Raw genomic sequence first — 17,100 nt, 5'->3', positions numbered from 1 at the left:
CCTTTTTGTTTCTCTATTTCCCTTTGATTTTATGTAATTGCTAGTCTGTAGAATCTGAATTTTCATCTCGCTCTCCAGCAGTTAATGAATTCTGACCCCTCGCAGAGTGGGACGTACTTACAGGTACTATCAGAGCCACTGCAGGATCCGGGGAGAAACAGCAGGGGAACTCCAGAATGTGGCTGAGATTAGAACGTGAGACGACTTTTTTTTTTTTTTTTTCCACTTCCTCCAGTAAGTTTGACTTCCCACGTGGTAAATTTTCACTCCCTCCTATTGCACTTAATTTCCATCAAGCGCTTCACGCCTGCGGGTTCTCAGCCCTGGAGAAGCAGGAAGCCCCCCTCCCGGCTGGGCTCCCCAGAGGTGCATGCGCGATGGCTCCGCACAGCGGCTCCCTCTGCAGGTGCCCCCAACGCGTCCCGCCCACCAGGTGGGAAAGAGCCCAGGCCCCAACCTGAAAAATAACGGGAAAATACTTACGATTATATCTCAGGATGCTGTAAGGGCATCTGATGAAGTTTCTCAACCACTTCTAATAAAAATTCCACATAAGAATAAAAACTACTTAAATATGATAGGCTGTTTACCATGAACCAACTAGCAGTGAAAACCATTCTAAGTGGCAAACAATAAAGGCATCTGCATTGTAGACAGGAACGGTCGACATCGCCGTGAATATTTAATGTGCTCCTGGAGGTAGTGGGAAGTGCAGTGTGCAAGCCAACTGGATGACTGGGAAAGGAACCAGGGAAAAACTCTCTTTTCCTGATAACGTAATTCTACCTTAGAAAGCCTAAAAGGAATTAGTTCTAAAACTGCTATAGTAAATAAGAATATTTATTAATATGGCTGAATATAGAAATACATAAATAAATCAATAGCTTCTCTCTTCATTAACATTAGTGTGTAGAGGTGGAAATGGAGAAAATCTTCCATTTACAACAAGAATAAAGACAATAAAAGGACCTAGAATAAATCTGAGGACGACATAAGAGTTAGAATAAAGCAAACTATAAAATCTTGTTGAAGATCTGAAAAAAAATACAATGTAACCGTAGGCGAGACTGTAATGCGAAGTGAACAGGGTCTTGTGGGGGAAGGCAGCGACCAGCTGTGCTGAGTTGAGAGCTGAGAAATTATCACGACACTTAGGAGGTGAGTCTCTGGTAACCTGGAGGAGAGTTTTGGTTGAGTTGGGGTGAAAACGTGATGGAAGTGAGCTTAAGAAAGAACCGGAGAAAAATCAAGGCAGAGAATGTATATTCAAGAAGATAAGGCTAGACAGTTCTCCAAAGATGAAACCCACCCAGCGAGTGGTGCCTCAAACCCACCCAACTGGGTTCAGATGTACCCATGGGCAGGGAAGTGTGATCAGTGAGGCACTACTTTCTCCCATCAGGGGGTCAAAACGGAAGAAAATAGGGTAACTTATCGCTGCCAAGGAGGGGAAGAAAGGATGCTCTCCTGTATTGGTAGTGGGGTGTCAATTCCAAAAACATTTTTGAAAAGAAATTGGAAGCTATCTTTTTAAATGCTTTAAAAACTTGTAAAGCGTTGATCCTGCCCTTAGAAATCTATTCTGTAAAATGCTTAAAACCACCGCACACCCACCAGTAAAGATGCATGGAGGTGGGTCCTTAGCACATTATGCGTAAAAGCCAGAGACTGGAGACACATCACAGTCTACCTGCGTCTTTCACAGCTTCCGAGTCTGCAGATTCGCCTTGTGCTAAAGTTTATTTGTCAACAATATAGATCCCATACGATGTCTTCAAAAAGAAACACACCTGCGAAAGGTTATGTGCTGACTGGTTGACAGTAATGCTGTGACCAGAGGCTCACAGGAACCTAACCCTGAGGTTCCCCTAAGAACAGTGTTTATGGAGACTTCCTGGAACATAAGTACCGTGAATGACAGTACTCTCCTGTGAGGACTCAGTGAGTGGGGGCTGACTGAGCAAATTAAGATATATCCACAGCATAGAAGAATATGGAAGCTGCAAAGATCATCAGTTCAGGCTAAGCCAATTGCTGTAGAGTCATTTCCTTAAATTATCGTTGCATGAAAAAACCAAGGGAGAGTTGTGTAAGGTGACGTCATTTTTAGCTGTGGTTATACAGCTGTATGTTTGCACGTTGTTGTACCAACATTTAGAGAGTGATGCCCACCAAGGTGACAACATAGGGCTCTTTTGAGTGGGTCGGAGGGTCTGCACAGCAGTGTGAGTGCATCAGAGAAGACGGGGTAAGCGGAAGGGAAACTTAGCAATTTTTTTTAATTGAAGTGCGGTCAGTTACAGTGTGTCCCTTTCTGGCGTACAGCACAATGTCCCAGGCATGCGTATATGAAACACAGCATTTTTGATGGTTTCGTTTGTGTAAAATTACCTGTGTACTATGAAGAAATCTGAGAGAAAAAAATGCTAGTTAGCCCTCTGTACACTGACTGACCTGGGAGTCAGTAGCCACCACCGATGGTGAAAAAGCAAGTTGCAAACATATGTGCAGAATGTGATTCTATTTTAGGAACAGATCTGCTTAATAAAAGCTTCTAAGTATAGGGATGAGCAATGGAAAGTATATTTAAAGATACAGAGAGTTTGGGAGTCTTGTGGGAAAAGGTTACTTGTTTTTATGTTTATGTATTGATTTGTTTCAGTAAATACTGTATGTTTTGACTTGTTGAAATTGGAGAAAAATACAAATAAATGTAAAGTAGCATTAATTAGCTGAACATTATTCAGTTAACAAGAAAAGAACATTACTATGTTTAAGAGACTGTAGCAAGTTTGCTACATACTAACTTCATTAGCAAATTTTGAACATTTTGCTTCAAGATGTTGAGTTATATTATGTAATACTTAAAAAATCCTTTGTTCTTTTTTTTCTTTTAGGAATCATTAAGAGCCATCAGATATGAAATATCTCCAGATAAAGAGTATGCTCTTTTTTCATATAATGTGGAACCAGTAAGTACTACTCTTTTCTGTTTATTAAAAAAAAAAAATCTCTTTATTCTGGTGCCTTATTAAGTATTTTCCCTTGAATCTTCATTCTTCATGATCTTTGAATCCTGGAGTAGTTGATGGCTCCTGGGGTGGTTTCTTTTTGTCCCACACTGCCACCTAGGAGAGCGGAAAGGCATGGAAACCTTTTTGGCAGAGAAAAAAAAATCATCACTACTTTTAGGGCCTATTTCACAGGATTTTGTTGGTGAGATGGTGAGAAGTTGTCTTTTTGTAGAGATTTATTTTACCTTTTTGTGCCATTATTTTTCCGGCCATTTTCTCAATCACGCCATAAACTTTATCCTGAGAACAAAAAGCAACTGCTAGGTTCTCCCTAAATTAAAACCAGGTGTAAATTCCCTTCCTCCCAGCCATCACAATATTCTAGAGAAGAGTCAAATTATCGCTTTCATTATGTGCGTTCCTGTTTTTAGCATTTCAGATATGCGTCTCATAAAATTTCACCAGAATTTTCTGTAAAATCTCACCCTGGGCTTTAGTGGCAGCCTTAAAAAAAAAAAAGTGGGTCTTTATTTTTTTGCCTTTAACATCCTCGTGTTGTGGAGCTCATAGTGGCTGTTCAGAGCAGGAAGGTGAGATGTCTTTGTGTAAGTGAAACAGATGTTCAGCTTGTAAGAGATTAGCAACTTTCTCAATGTGCATCGGCGGAACTTTCTTCCCTGGCAAATAAAATACAGAATTCCACTGCCTTTCTAGTTCTTTTGAGACGATTCTAATTAGAGTTTCGTGCGGCTTCTGTGAGAGATAATGGCACCTGCATCATAATTCAGGTCTGAATAGCTTCTTGGTGAGTCTGAGAGGATGTTTCGTGCCGCGAGGCACGCGAGCTGGTGGAGTTACAGCCCCCCCAGGAAGCTGGGCTGTATGTGGAAATGCAACTCCAACTGCAGAATTGTTAGAACTTCTCTTAAAAGTTACGCGATGACCATGTAATTTATTGGCGATTCCAGTTTCAACTCACATTTCCGTTGGAGGTTCACTCCTCCAAGTATAAATCTTTTTAAGTTCTCTGTCTTCGATTTTCTGTTTACTAGGTTTTTTTTTTTTCTTTGAATGTGCTTTATATAGACATTTTCATTTTGTCCATCCAAATCCTTGGAACACCTGGTCATGTTTCTCTGTTGGATGGGGGCACAACAGTGAACTTGACCTACTGAAAGGTGGCTTTAGCCTTGGGACTCTGCGTGTCCGACACCCGGCCCTGTACGTGCCTCTAAGCTTCCGGCACGTGAGCGCGGTGTCCTTGGTCAGAGCATTTCAGGTCCTTTCACGACGCTTGGAAACGACCACAAGTGTAACCTCAACACCTGAACGAGGGGAAATGCCGGCAGGTACTTGAAGGGCTTTCATAGGATGGGAAATGGGTCAGTTCTCGTTGCTCTGGGAGACACGACCAACACCTGAGTGGGGAGAATGTGAAAAGGCAGGTTTCAGGTCATCTTATCAGACAATCTTGGAACGACGGGGGCACCCCAGCGGCGGGAGGGGTTACCTCGTTCAGTAAGGAGCTCCCTGCGCCTAGAAGCCTTCCAGACACGGTTTTATATTTGTCCTTCAGAACCGTTTAGGAGAGATTCTCACATCTGCTCACTCGGGCTCCGTGGCCCTGGGGCTCTGTGCCTGGCAGGCTTAACCACCGTCCTCCTCTCGCCAGTGCTCCTCGTCAGACAGTGCCTGGCATCCCAGTGCCACTCATGGCCGTTTTGGTAAAGAATATTTTGCTAAATCTGAGCCTTCACCTTGTAAAGCACTGGCTATAAACAGGAACCTTGAACTAACCCTTTCTCCCTCTGCAGCCTCCTGGCCTTTGGAGTAGAACTGTGTTTAGTTTATTTTCTCAACAAAGGGAAAATGTTAAAAAAAAAAAAAAGGAGTAAATTTAGCTAAAAATGACTAAAAATATTGAAAATGCATGCTTTGTAAACAATCTATAGAAATGGATACTTTTTTTCTCTTGAGAGAGGTAATTTGGTTTGTTTGTTTGTTTTTTAATGGAGGCACTGGGGGTTGAACCCAGGACCTCGTGCATGCTAAGCACACCCTCTACCACTGAGCTGTGCCCACCGCCCAGAAATGGATACTTTTAACTTAAGCCAAAAGAGTAATCCTTCATAGTTTTCAAGTACTGAGCAGTGACTGCACGCATGATGGTCCAAGCCAGTAGTCTGTTCCTTTGGAGGAAAGATGAGAAGGGAAAGAGCCTAGGATTCTGCGGGAGAACTTGGAGTGAGGCAGACATTAGGAAGAACTTCCTAACTAGATAAACTAAGATGTGGATACTTTTAGAGTGTCCCTCTTCAAGGGAGGAATCTAGGTCTGTAGTTCTGGAAGGAGTGGAATAAAGCAGGACTTCCCAGGCTCTCTTTCGCGTCAGCGCAATTATCCTTGGTACTCTTTGAGAAAAGTTCCATCCTCAGATAAATTTGAGAACTATGGTTAAACAAGTTGAGTAAGCTGCTGTCCTGCAGGGTTTGGTTTTGAAGCCTTTTTATAGCCTCATAAGGGCTTTAGGTTTTTCCGAATGGGTTTTGCAACATGTGATTCTATCTAATTGTGAGGAGACTGGAATTATTTCCTTGGATCCGTGCCTGTCACGTCCTTACCTATATGTCCCCAAGGCATCTAGGAGATCTTATTTATATGAACTAACTCAACTTTTCATTAAAAAGACTGTCATAAAATATTTTTATATAAACCAACTGTCCAGTTACTGGGCACCTCTCATTTATTAGAATAAATGTTTCATGTGCAATAAAATTTTAGTGTATCGGGCTACAAATCTACACCAAAGACTCCAGATATGCCACGTTGCATCAGGATAATTTCCACCCTCCCAGCCCCTGCCTCTCTGCTGCCCAAAGGCAGTGGACTTTGCTGTCAAATGGGGCTCAAGTTCTTACCAGTATCATTGACTTGAGCATGAGCAGTTAGTCGACTCTTCTGAGCCAGGATTCCCGTCTTTAAAAAGAGGTCAGCGTGCATGAAGCCGTGATTCTGCAAAGACTGAAGGCACACGTAAAGCACTTAGCACAGCGCCTGGCAACCCGCAGACGCTCAGTGATCCTGGTCCCTGTTTCTCCCCAGGCTTCCTCTCCAAAACACAGACGCAGGGCTCACTCCCCAGGAAGATGTCAAGCATATTCTAGGCCACAGCGATATCTCCGTTTATTCCTTTGTTCGAAAACATTTTTAGGCACTGATTTGCGCCAACGAGATACCTCACCTTACCTCGCGGATGTACAGTAAATCAAAGAAGTGCGACCGAGCAGGAGAGCCAAGCGCCTGGAACAGGGGCCTGGCGCAGCTTGGTAAATCCGGGGCTCTGAGGAAGTGAATCAGCAGCTGGGATCTGCCAGTCCTTCTGGCAGGAGTGTGCACGGTGCATAAGCTGTAGAGAGAAATCCAGCCTTACAGAGAAGAGGGGGTGCCCATCAGGAGGGGGCTGAGGGGTCTTGAGTTGTTCATGGGTTTGGTTTTGGAATTGCTGAGTTCCAGGCAACTCTGTGACATTTAACAGGAGATTCCAAGTAAGAAGCTGGAAAGGTGGTTGTGACTCTCCCGAGCAATGCCTGGAAAGGAGAAAATCTTAATTGTCTTAAAGGCGGAAAGTAAAGCTATGGGTGGAGATGAAGTCACCTGCGGGGAGAGTTATACAAATGATTTGAGAAGTGAAGAAGGCATGAGACTGAGTCTTGAGGGAAAGTGATGTGTTATAAAGGTGCTAAAGGGAAAATCTTCTGAAGAGTAAGAAAAGGGAGGCTCAACAGATCAGAGAAAACCCAATAAAGCACCTTATTATGTATAAAAAGGAGAGGAAAGGCTCCTAAGGGGGGACGCGGCCCCGAGGTTGGAGCGCCCAGGCTCAGCCCTTCAGTCTGTTTTCAATCTCACTTTCTCTCCAGGTCATCTTTTATCTTTCTTGTTGCTTGAAATACCATCATATGATGTTGAAGTCCTAGTCTGTTTTCCTGTCTGAGGCCCTTCCTCTGAGCTCCAGGGCGGACATGCAGGGTGTGCTGTTGGGCTGGTCACATCACGGCTGGCTTGCTCTGGATGCTTCGTGGACCTGCTGTCGAGGCGTTTACACCCCAGAGCTCTGTGCCCAGCGACTAAGAGAGGAGCTCTGATGCCTTGGCTTCTGTCCTGCGCTGGTGAAGGTGGCCTCGCCGAGCCCCGTACTTCTAGGTTGTCTCCGTTCGAGCACAGAGTGGCTCTGTGGACGTGCCCGGGGCCAGTTGTAGGGCCCTGTCCAGGCGCCCCGGCATGACGCTGGCTGAAGCCCGCGTGACGTCGCCCACCTCGGCGGTGGCTTGAGAAGCAGTGGTGTTTAGGGCTGTCTGTGCTGAATGGGCGGTGATAGCGTCCGTGGACAAGGGCAGGAAGGTGAGGACTCTGGGTACAAACAGTAAGGCAACACCTTGAGGACAGCAGGGGCTGAAAGAGAGATTTTTAAGTGTAATTTCTGTAACACGTATTGGGTATTTCTGCCTCTCGTTTATTCAGGATGGTTGCGGTGTTGCAGTATTCCCCAGTTGTTTGACATTAACTGGTTTTATTTGTGCATTTTCACATTGTCAGCTGCTCAAAGAGAAGGGAGATCTATCTCCTGTCCACCCCCACCCCTCGGGACCTAGCCCAGGACCCTCTGTGCATCTTTTGATGCTGAAGACATATCTTTGTGGCACTCTTTTCTCTCTGAACTTCATAGCTTTGGATCAAGATTCAAAGTGACATTATTTGAAAGTCACTCAAATTTGAAATTTTAGCAAATCCACAAAAACATAAAATTATGTCACGGAAGGAGGAGACCCCGTTTGTGAAACATCTTGGTAACATTCCATGTTTATTCTGAAAGTGTGGGTCCGTGCTAATTAGCATACATTTTTCCTACTAAACTCTTCTAATATTAAGAAACCTGTAACTTAGCTAGTGTCCCTGAACATCCTCAGATTATCTCACTTTTATTTGTTTTTTATTAAGTTATAGTCAGTTTACAACGTTGTGTCAATTTCTGGTTTACAGCACAATTTTTCATTCATACGTGAATATACGTGTATTCATTTTCCTATTCTTTTTCACCAAGATTAGCTCATTTTAACGGTGTCAGCCCTATGTTTTCTTAATGATCTCAAAAGTACCCTTTTATAAAAGGGGTGAAAAGGTATCAATTAGATTTGAGAAAGGATGAACCCAAGCACTGGTTTCCATTTTTGCAGCCGTCGGTACCTGTACGTCCAGAAGTGTTGTGTCTGGAATTGGAAAATAATAAACAATGTCGTGTTTTGTTTGTCTGGTACCTGTTGTTGGTAAAACGTGCTTATTTACGTCATCTCATTCCTCGCAAGAGAGCATTCCTGCCCCCGGGAGTGTTCCTGAGTGTTACTTTGTTTTGTGTGACGAACTTCGTAACATTTCTTGGTGTACAGCTTCTGAAGGGCTCTCTTGAAGCTAAGCCAAACAGTGGGAGGAGATAGTAATTTTTTATTTTTAATTTGGAAACTAGGTTAACTATACTAACTAAACTGTACTAATGGAGGTGAATTTCCTTGAAAATTATCTAATGAGAGCAGCTATGTTCCTTCATATTGAGTCCTATTTAGCAAATATGAAAAGTGTCCTGAATTCTTTATAAAGGAGGGAAAAAATGGAAACTGTGATGTCTTAGATCATTTAAAAACATTCATATATTTTGTGACTTTCAAAGAGGAAGGAGAAACTGTGTCTGGAAAATGCTCCTCCTGAGAGATTGTTTTCTGAAAGAACCAGTGTGTGTTTGTGAAGTACCTCATCTCGGAGTTTAGAGGAGTTAATTGGGTGGCTGTTCTTCGAGCCAGGGGAACGTTGTTCCACTCCAGATAAAATCTTGTCCAAAATCTGGTGTAAACAAAGCCCCAGCCGGGCCAACAGCCGTGGCGTGAGCATGCTGAGCTCATGTATACCCGCTTACCTGCTTTGGTTATCTGTTGCTGCACAGCAAACCACCCCAAAACATAGCGGCTTACAGCAAGCAGCACTAGCCGTCTCACGGCTTCTGTGGGTCAGGAATCCGGGCTCAGTTAACTGGACCTCTGGAGGCCGGGTCTTTCACAGGCCGGAACCCCGGTGCCACCTGCGCTGCGGTCTCACCTAGAGGCCGGCTGGGGACGAGCCTGCTGCCCTGCTCCCCTGTGCGGTCGCCGACGGGCTCCATTCCTCGAGGCCGTGGGGTTTCTCCCTGGCTGGTGGCTGGAGCCCGTCCCCAGGCCTTTGTACCCCGGGGCTCGCCGGGGGACTGCACCACACGTGGCAGTTTGATGTCTTCAGAGCGGCGAAGTAGAGCCCAGACAGTGTCAGCAGGGTGGAGTTCTCAGTGTTTGTGCCCTCATGTCCCCTCACTGTCACCAGAGTCCATTGTGAGAAACAAGTCTCTAGGTCTAACTCACATTTAAGGGGAGGGGTCACGGGAGAGTGAGCGCCAGGCAGGGGGACAGTCGTTTCAGAGGCTCCCATGACACCACCAGTGCCGGATGAGGAAGTGTGCTTCCTCGGATTTATACGGCCCTTAGCGAGCCTGCAGTCTGCTGACAGGACCGAGTGTGTCTGCTTCCTTCCTCCCTTCCGTGTTCCCCAGGGTGCCAAGAAGTCAGAGGCCAGGAGGTGTGCTTGGTTATAGCCAGTCCCTAGGGGGGCCTGTGTTGGGGGCAGGAAAGCCACGTTCTCATCAGTCCCCTGTAGGTGACTTGCTGAAGACCCTGGGTGACCCAAACGTCTGCGGTTCTCCCGTCTGCGAAAGGCAGGTGCTGTGTTGTTCATTAGGGACTTAGGGATACCGTGAAGCCAGTGTGGACGGCCACTTAGCTGTCTGGCACCTGTGTTCATTAAATTCATGGTATAAGAAGATGCCTAACTCAGATCTTGAGTATAGTGGGTTCTTTTTATGTAATTTCTTGTTATTATTTTATTTTTCATTATAATATTTTTAAGCTTGGTAAAATAAAGATGCTATATAAATCCAGGGGGCTGCCGTATTGCAACGATCTCTTAGGAATCCAAGTAGAAACTTACTCTTTTTTTGTTACACTGACTACTAGAACCTCAAATTTAGCGGTAAAATTAGAATACAGTGAGAAAGCATTAGGCCACTCACTGTGGATCTGTTTCTCCTGGTTTACTGGTACGTATCTTAAAGGGATTTTGTAAGTTTTGTACTGGAAAGGGAAAGTGTACAAAGAAATGTTGTTCTTTGTCTGCTAAGGATTGCGTATTAGTAGTGAACAGTAATACCGCTTACTAGTGGGGAGGTTAACCGAAGCATTTGCTATTCTAAGTGCAGAAGGTGGTTCCTCACGGTGACGTTCGAATTTACATCCAGGTGTCACTGTGAAGTTTTGTGGACCATGCCTGTGGTCCATGGCTCCCAGGCTCTGGAAGTCCATGTGTGGGGCTTGACCAGACTTGGGCATTTTTTTTAAATTGAAGCGCCGTCAGTTACAGCGGGTCAGTGTCTGGCGCACAGCACAACGTCCCAGTCTTGCATTTGCACACGTACATTCATTTTCATATTCTTTTTCATTCAAGATTATTATAAGATATTGAATGTAGTTCCCTGTGCTCTACAGAAGACTTTTTTAAAACCTGTTTTATATATAGTGGCTAAATCCTGCCTACCGAGGCAGAGGGTGGCGTTTCCCTTGGGTCTCTCGCACCTAAAACGTTTAACCAAGTCACAGACCTGCTCTGTCTGTGTTTCTCTCAGAGGCGGAGGGCAGCTGCTGGGCACACAGAAGGGGTGGTCCCCTGCCCCCAGCGGCTGTCTTCCCGGGGAGCGCGTGGCCCCCGGTGCCGAGTCCCGCCCCGCCCCGACACAGCGTCCCGCTCAGACCTGACAGGACGTGACTTGATGCTGCGCTCCTCGTGGCAGGAGTGCAAGCAGGTTTCACATCCAAAAAACTGCCCTCCTTTCCTGCCCTCGTGAGTTGACGCAGCCCATTTTGCCAAGTGAGGGGCTGTGAACTTTATATAATTCATGCAAAGCTTGAAAAATGGCCAAACACAGGTAGGCCTGGTCAAGCTTGTTTGGTCGGTGACCCTCGGCAGAATTCCAGAACCTCCAAGGCAGCTGTCAGTCACTTTGCCCCGTCGTGTCTAAGGGAAATGAGTTTCTTAATTCTTCAGCTGTTGAACTTGATCTTTCTGCACTGTCTGCTGAGCATCCTGGGCCCGCCTCCGGGAACCATCCGGTGCCAGTGGTTCTGGTTCTGGCTGGCGGGAACCATGGCACACCTCCCCGTAGCAGTGCTGATGTCAGCATTGCAGGCGGGTCTCCGTCTCTGTCTGCAGCCCCTCAGGTCAGGCTCTGAAGAGCGGGGGCTCGGTCACGGGCATTTCTGCAGCTGGTTGCTGCTGTTCCTGAAGCTGTCCTGATGCGAGGAGGCAGGATTCCTGGTCCTCAGTGTGGAAACCATCCCAGGACTGCCCGGAATTGCGCCGCCCACGCCGCCCACATTTCTCAGAAGCCCCTTTGTTGTGGTTGAACCTCCTGCAGCAGGACTTAGAAGAGAAGGTGCTCACGCGGACTCCTCGGCCCCTCCGGGTTTTGCTCCTTGACTCGTTAGGGCCCGGCTGTCTGTGACTCTTCCTTGATTCGATTGTTGAAAACTGGCATTTGACTTTTGAAGTGTGAGTTCTCCCAGCGCTTGTGACGTGCCGTCCGTGGCTGCACAAGGCTGTGAGAGGCCAGCACGTGGTCAGGGTTCTGGGGACGCTGTGACAGGCGGGCCGTGTGGGGGCGGTGTGGCCCCTGCTCCCAGCGGGCACTCTGCCCCAGTCAGGGGAGGTTTGGGGGTGCTGGGGGTTGGGGGTTCGTTTTTGAAAGTGTAGCTTCCCAGCAATTTGGGGTTTGGTGTTTGTTGTTGTTGTGTTAACACAAAACTGGTTCAAAATTCCCACGCACAGCACTTTGGTTTTGTGTGTTGCTGTGGTTTGTTTTCATGGGTCTTTTTCTCTTCAGGTTTGAGAGAGAAATTCAACAGCATGAAACCGGATGTAGGGAAAATGTGGCCCAAACAACGGTTCTTTTCTCAATGAAATGCAGACTGTTGTTAAAATAATTGTGTGTGTGTGTAGTGCTGCTCTGGCAAGAGGAGAGAACTAGAGAACTGGACTGGTCCAAGCACTGCAGGGATCCGGAAGCGCAGTGATTAATATTTTGAAGTCCCTTTTCTGCAAGTGCTTGAAATATTTATGTGTGTCCCGGAGTGTTGCCAAGAGAGGCTTCTGGGGCGTACCTGCCGCAGGAGGAGGGTCCTAACGAGGCCGGGCTCGCAGGACTGTGACTGCAGGTTGAGTGTCTGTAACGAGCAATAGCCTGTGTGCTGTGACCTGAGGCCTGCCCTCTGACCTGAGGCCTGCCCTCTGACCTATGGCGTGTTCTCTGACCTGTGGCCTGTCAGACCAGCCCTCTGACCTGGCACGCTTCCCCGGTAGCCTCTCACCTGGCCTCTACTGCCCCTCTCTCCGCTCCCCGGCTCCCTCCCCAGGGTGGCCAGGCGACCTCACAGACATGTAGTAAGACCACGTGGGTCTCCTCTCCCCATGGCCTCGGGAACAGACCGGTGGCCTGCAGCTTCTCGTGGAGGCCCCGAGCCCCACGCCACACATGCCCCCACCTGCTCTCCAGCCACGGTCGCCTGCTCTGTGGCTCCATCCTGCCAGGCCCTGTCTGACCTCAGGGCCTTTGCACTCCCCCTGCCTCTCTGGACCGTTCCGACACCGGGAAGGGATGCTTCCTCTGGGCGGAGAAAGGAGGAGATACTCTGTCGTAGGCAGAGTGGAGGAAGGACTGTTGAGTTTCTTTTGATGCATTCCTTTACTTTGCCCCACTGCTGATGAGACAGGGCACTTGCTGAGAGTGACGACAGGGGAGAGGGAGCCTGAAGAGGGGAAAGGTAGGAGCCAGCGTCTCAGCCGCTGGAAAGGCGGCTCCCCTGTGCCCCTGGGCAGTGAGCAGGCTCGCTGGGGTTTGTGCTGAGGGGGGTGCAGGGAAGGCAGCCAGCCTGGTGGTGCTTGTCCCCAGTCCCCAGTCCAGTGTTTGATGGCATCCGGGGCTGGAATTGGGCAGGTGAGTAAAATCAGGAGTTAGGGCCCTTTCAGAGGACTGATTATTGTGAGGGGCTGTGGCATCTCAGCTGGTCATGGGGGGAAGTGAAGCTGGGGGGGGCCTGTAGGTGGAGCGTGTCCAGAATCTGAGGCCTGGCGTCAGTACAGACAGGAGGTGGAAGGCACAGCTCAGGAAGACACGGCGAGCCAGTGGCATGGGTTTCGGAGGAGGTCTGAGAAGCGGGGGACAGGGAGGGGGCCACTCAGACAAGCGGATGCTGACCTGTGAAGAGACGACGTGGACCAGGGGATGCCGCAGCCTCTGGGCGGCGGTGACGGTGTCACACTGGTAATTCTTTAAGACCACCGGCTTGAGGAGGGTCTCGGAGTAATCGAAATTAGCCAGGGAAGTGGTGTCATTGGCAATGAAAGGGAGAAACGGCAGTGAGAGGACACACTTGCAGAGTGACATGGCCAGGTCTGAAACAGAGAACACGTAATTGCTTTTGTTATGAATGGTCATCACTGTCACGTAGTGAGGGGAAAAACGACTCCAGTTCTCATGAAAGATCTGTTCCTCAGCTCCAGTCTAGCAGGGTCAGCTGCTGTGGGGAGCCCAGGGGTGCTCACCTGCAGAGACTCACCGCTGCGGAGCACGGACCCGGCTGCCCGGCCTTCTGAACGGCAGTCAGGGCACAGAGACTTCCCGGATCATCATCTCTGCTGGGCGGTCAGAGCATCTGTACTAAAAACTTGAAGGAATTAATCATGGCTGTACGTTAGGACCAGTTCCATTTGTGACTTTCCGCTCCGACCGCCGTCGAAGAAAATGATTGAACAAAATGTCACGAAGACGCCGTCCAGAGTGTCACCAGCGTCACACGATGCCCCACCTGGTGCAGCAGTAAAACGAGACACTGCGCTTCTCGGAGCAGTTAGGACAGGCTTCTGCTGCTCTTCTGGGCAACTGGGCTTGTTTTTTATGATAACAGAGAGACGTCCTTGGATATAATTTTCAAGAGTTTATTGTGTTCCCACTTCTTTTTTCCATAGTGTCTCCCACAATACGTAAGCTGTCTCATTGGGAAAACCCCATGCTGAGCTCTGTGCGTGATCCAGCAAGTGCCTTGGAAATGTGCGGTTTTGTTAAACACATGGTATTAATATTCTACAGTCTTGTTACGGAATAAGTCTCGGAGGGTCTCGGAGTAATCGAAATTAACCACTGGAACAAGTCTTGTTCCATAACAAGGCTGAAGAATATTAAATAAATATTAACTATAGAAAATTAATTTCTACGAATATAGGATATTTGTTGTAACAAAAAGCCTGAAAATGAGGGAGGAAGGCTCCAGGGTTGCTCTGTCGTGTGACAAGGCACAGGGACCTCCAGACTCGGGTTTTACTGGTGCCTCTGCCTTGGCGGGACTTCCAGCCAAGTCAGTAACCACGGTTTTTGAAGCTGCAGAAATTAACGAGCAGGAGTGGTGGGCAGCTGAATGACCCCTACGCTGGGCGCTGCCCTGGGCTTTTCCGTGGCTTGCCCCTCCTGGACAGTGGTGCCAGCTTAACAGACGGAAAGTGTCTGCGTTTGCAGGACTGCCGTGTGTGTGCACACGTGCGCGCTTGTGCGTGCGTGCGTGTGAAGGGCAGTAAATAGTTCCCGCTGGAGGTGAGAGAGGAGAGGGGACAGCGCGGCATTCCTCTCCCAACGGCACAGCTGCTGTACGAGGGAGAAGTTACAAACCAGAAAGAGGGCCATCCTTGAAGCAGAAGGGTGTGAGCTAGGCATCCTTGTTCCGTAATCTGATCTCCACGTGACCCCCGCACCCTGAGCTTCCAGAGGTTCCGAGGGTTTTCTTTTTTTGGCTTCCATAAAGCCACCAGAGATGATTAACTATCAAAAGGCGGGAAACCTGTTCATTTGTTAACACTGCGATGAAGAAATGTGAAGCGACTGAGATTCACGAGGCGATTTGGTACTTAGCTCTGACTGCGTGGTTTCTTGGATGAGGATATGAGAGGACTGGTGAAGGCGCCCAACAGTCTGAGCCACACATTGTCACAGTGATCGTTTTTACTTGATTGCCCGTGGCCTGAATTAACCAGTAGTTTTGACAACCTCAGAGGCCGCAGGGTGTTCCTAAAGGCCAGGTAAGAGGATGCTGCTGGCAAACGTGCCTTCAAGTTGGTGTGACTTAAGCGCCAGTCACAGGAGCCCAAGGAGGACGAGGCGTGTGGTCCAGCCTGACCAGAGGCCCAGACAGGAGCCGAGAGGAAGGAAGGAGATGGGTCCTCGGTGCCAGTCCATTTATTCACAAGTATTCAACTGCGCATTCCCTCTGGACCCCTGAGGAAAAAGAGGATCTTGACTGAAAACTCAGAAAAGGTTAGGAAGGCAAGAATGTGAGAACCGCTTCTAAACCACAAGTGTCCCTCTGGGCCCAGCAGCGGGAGGAGAGTCATCGCCGTGACCCTGGGGTACCCAGGGGACAAGGAGGATAAGCTCCCTGTGTCTCCTGGCACAAAATTCTCAGACGAGAGAACGCATTCCCAGGGACGAGCCCCGCTGCAGATGCCAAGGTTCTCCAACCAGCGGGGCCCTTGATTCTCCCTGTAGGAGAAGGTTCCAGCCTGTGCACTGAAGGGGGTGGAGCCCGGCGGTGGGTGGGGTTTGTAGGGCCCCAGATCGAGTCTGTGAGTCTGGCAGTTGCTCTGTCTCTCTCTCACACACACTCACACACTCAAGAACTGTTCATTCATTGCACTTAGTGTATGTATTTAGTATATTTCCTCTCCAGCTTTAACCATTGATAGATTTCTTCCTTCTTAAGCAAAGACTTGGGGCACCCCAGTTGGACAGAGTTCATGGTGGTGCGTCCATGTCTTCGTGAATGATGAAGAGAGAAATGGAGACTGCAGTCACCCACTTGTTAGCAATTCTGAGGGGCAAGCATTATGGCCTGAAAGTGTCTCCACCTCCCTCGACGGGTCAGCCTCCCGTCCACGGTGCACTCCTGCCATCTTTTTGCCCTTCTGGGTTTTCAGCTAGAGGGTGAGGGTCCGGGGGGTGTGGTCTGCCAAACAAGGCCCATGAGTGACCAGTGTGGGATCAAACGCCTTCTTCTATTTGACCTGCACTAGGCTTTTAAGTGTCTAGGAGCCAGATTGGGAGGGAGCGAAAGCACACAAAGGAAATGAAGAACAAAACCTGCACAGCTGAGACCCTGAGGGTCGAAGGCAGGGGGTGCAGCAGAAACACAGCCGAGGAGGCCTGGATGGAAACAACGGGGCGGCGGGAAGGAGCGTCAGGAAGTCATGGCTGGTTCAGTTCTGACCATTGCATTTGGAGGAAGATGGGGGATCGGGGCAGTGAGGAGATGGAACTGCCTGGAAGACAAGGTTGGGAAGCCACGAGGAAGAGGGGACACGCGGGGGCAGAGGGGAACACCAGGCGGGTCGGTGCCCACCTCGCCCGCCGGGCTCCCCGTCCTGTGCACCTGCCGCCCCAGCGCGTCGGCCCTCAGCCCTCGGGTGCCTGGGGACAGGCGAAGGAGGAGCCAGGCTTCACAGGAGGAGCCAGGGAGGGCCCAGGTCGCCAGGGGCCCTCGTGGATCCCCGACCTTCCCCCAGGGCCCGACGCGGAGGGCGGGAGCGCGTTGGCTCCGGCGCGCACTGCCGGCAGCTCTCCGAGCCTCTCCAGCCCTTTGGAAACGGCGTGTCTTCTCAGCGGCCGCGTTTATCAGAGTGAAGCCGACAGTGAGGACAGCCTGTCACCAGGCGGTGCGGAAGGACTCAACTGACACCAGCTCAGAGATGGCTGCTCCGCGGGGAGGCTGGCTGCTCGCATTCGTGGCCAGAAACGGCACCTCCTTTGAGAATCGCCTGGATCCCGGAACGTGCCGAGCAGACTGCGGCCGCCAAGGCCCCCCTGCCGGCTGCCTTTCCGAGCTCTGTCAGAAACCCGGCTCTGGGACGGTGTCTTCCCTGG

At 49.0% G+C, this 17,100-nt stretch overlaps 1 protein-coding gene across 4 annotated transcripts in view; it reads left to right on the top strand.

Moving 5' to 3' along the window:
* Positions 1 to 17,100, top strand: part of DPP6 (dipeptidyl peptidase like 6) — an 846,033-nt gene that overhangs the window by 619,081 nt on the left and 209,852 nt on the right. For all 4 annotated transcript variants that reach the window (XM_031455765.2, XM_031455767.2, XM_064487178.1 and 1 more), the window contains exon 5: positions 2,898 to 2,972. In XM_031455765.2, coding sequence (XP_031311625.1) covers positions 2,898 to 2,972 — 75 coding nt within the window. The remainder of the gene's footprint in view (positions 1 to 2,897; positions 2,973 to 17,100) is intronic.

Source organism: Camelus dromedarius, chromosome 7 (genome assembly GCF_036321535.1).
Source record: "Camelus dromedarius isolate mCamDro1 chromosome 7, mCamDro1.pat, whole genome shotgun sequence".
Classification (NCBI taxonomy): Eukaryota; Metazoa; Chordata; class Mammalia; order Artiodactyla; family Camelidae; genus Camelus; species Camelus dromedarius.
This window is presented reverse-complemented; position numbering and strand designations above follow the sequence as displayed.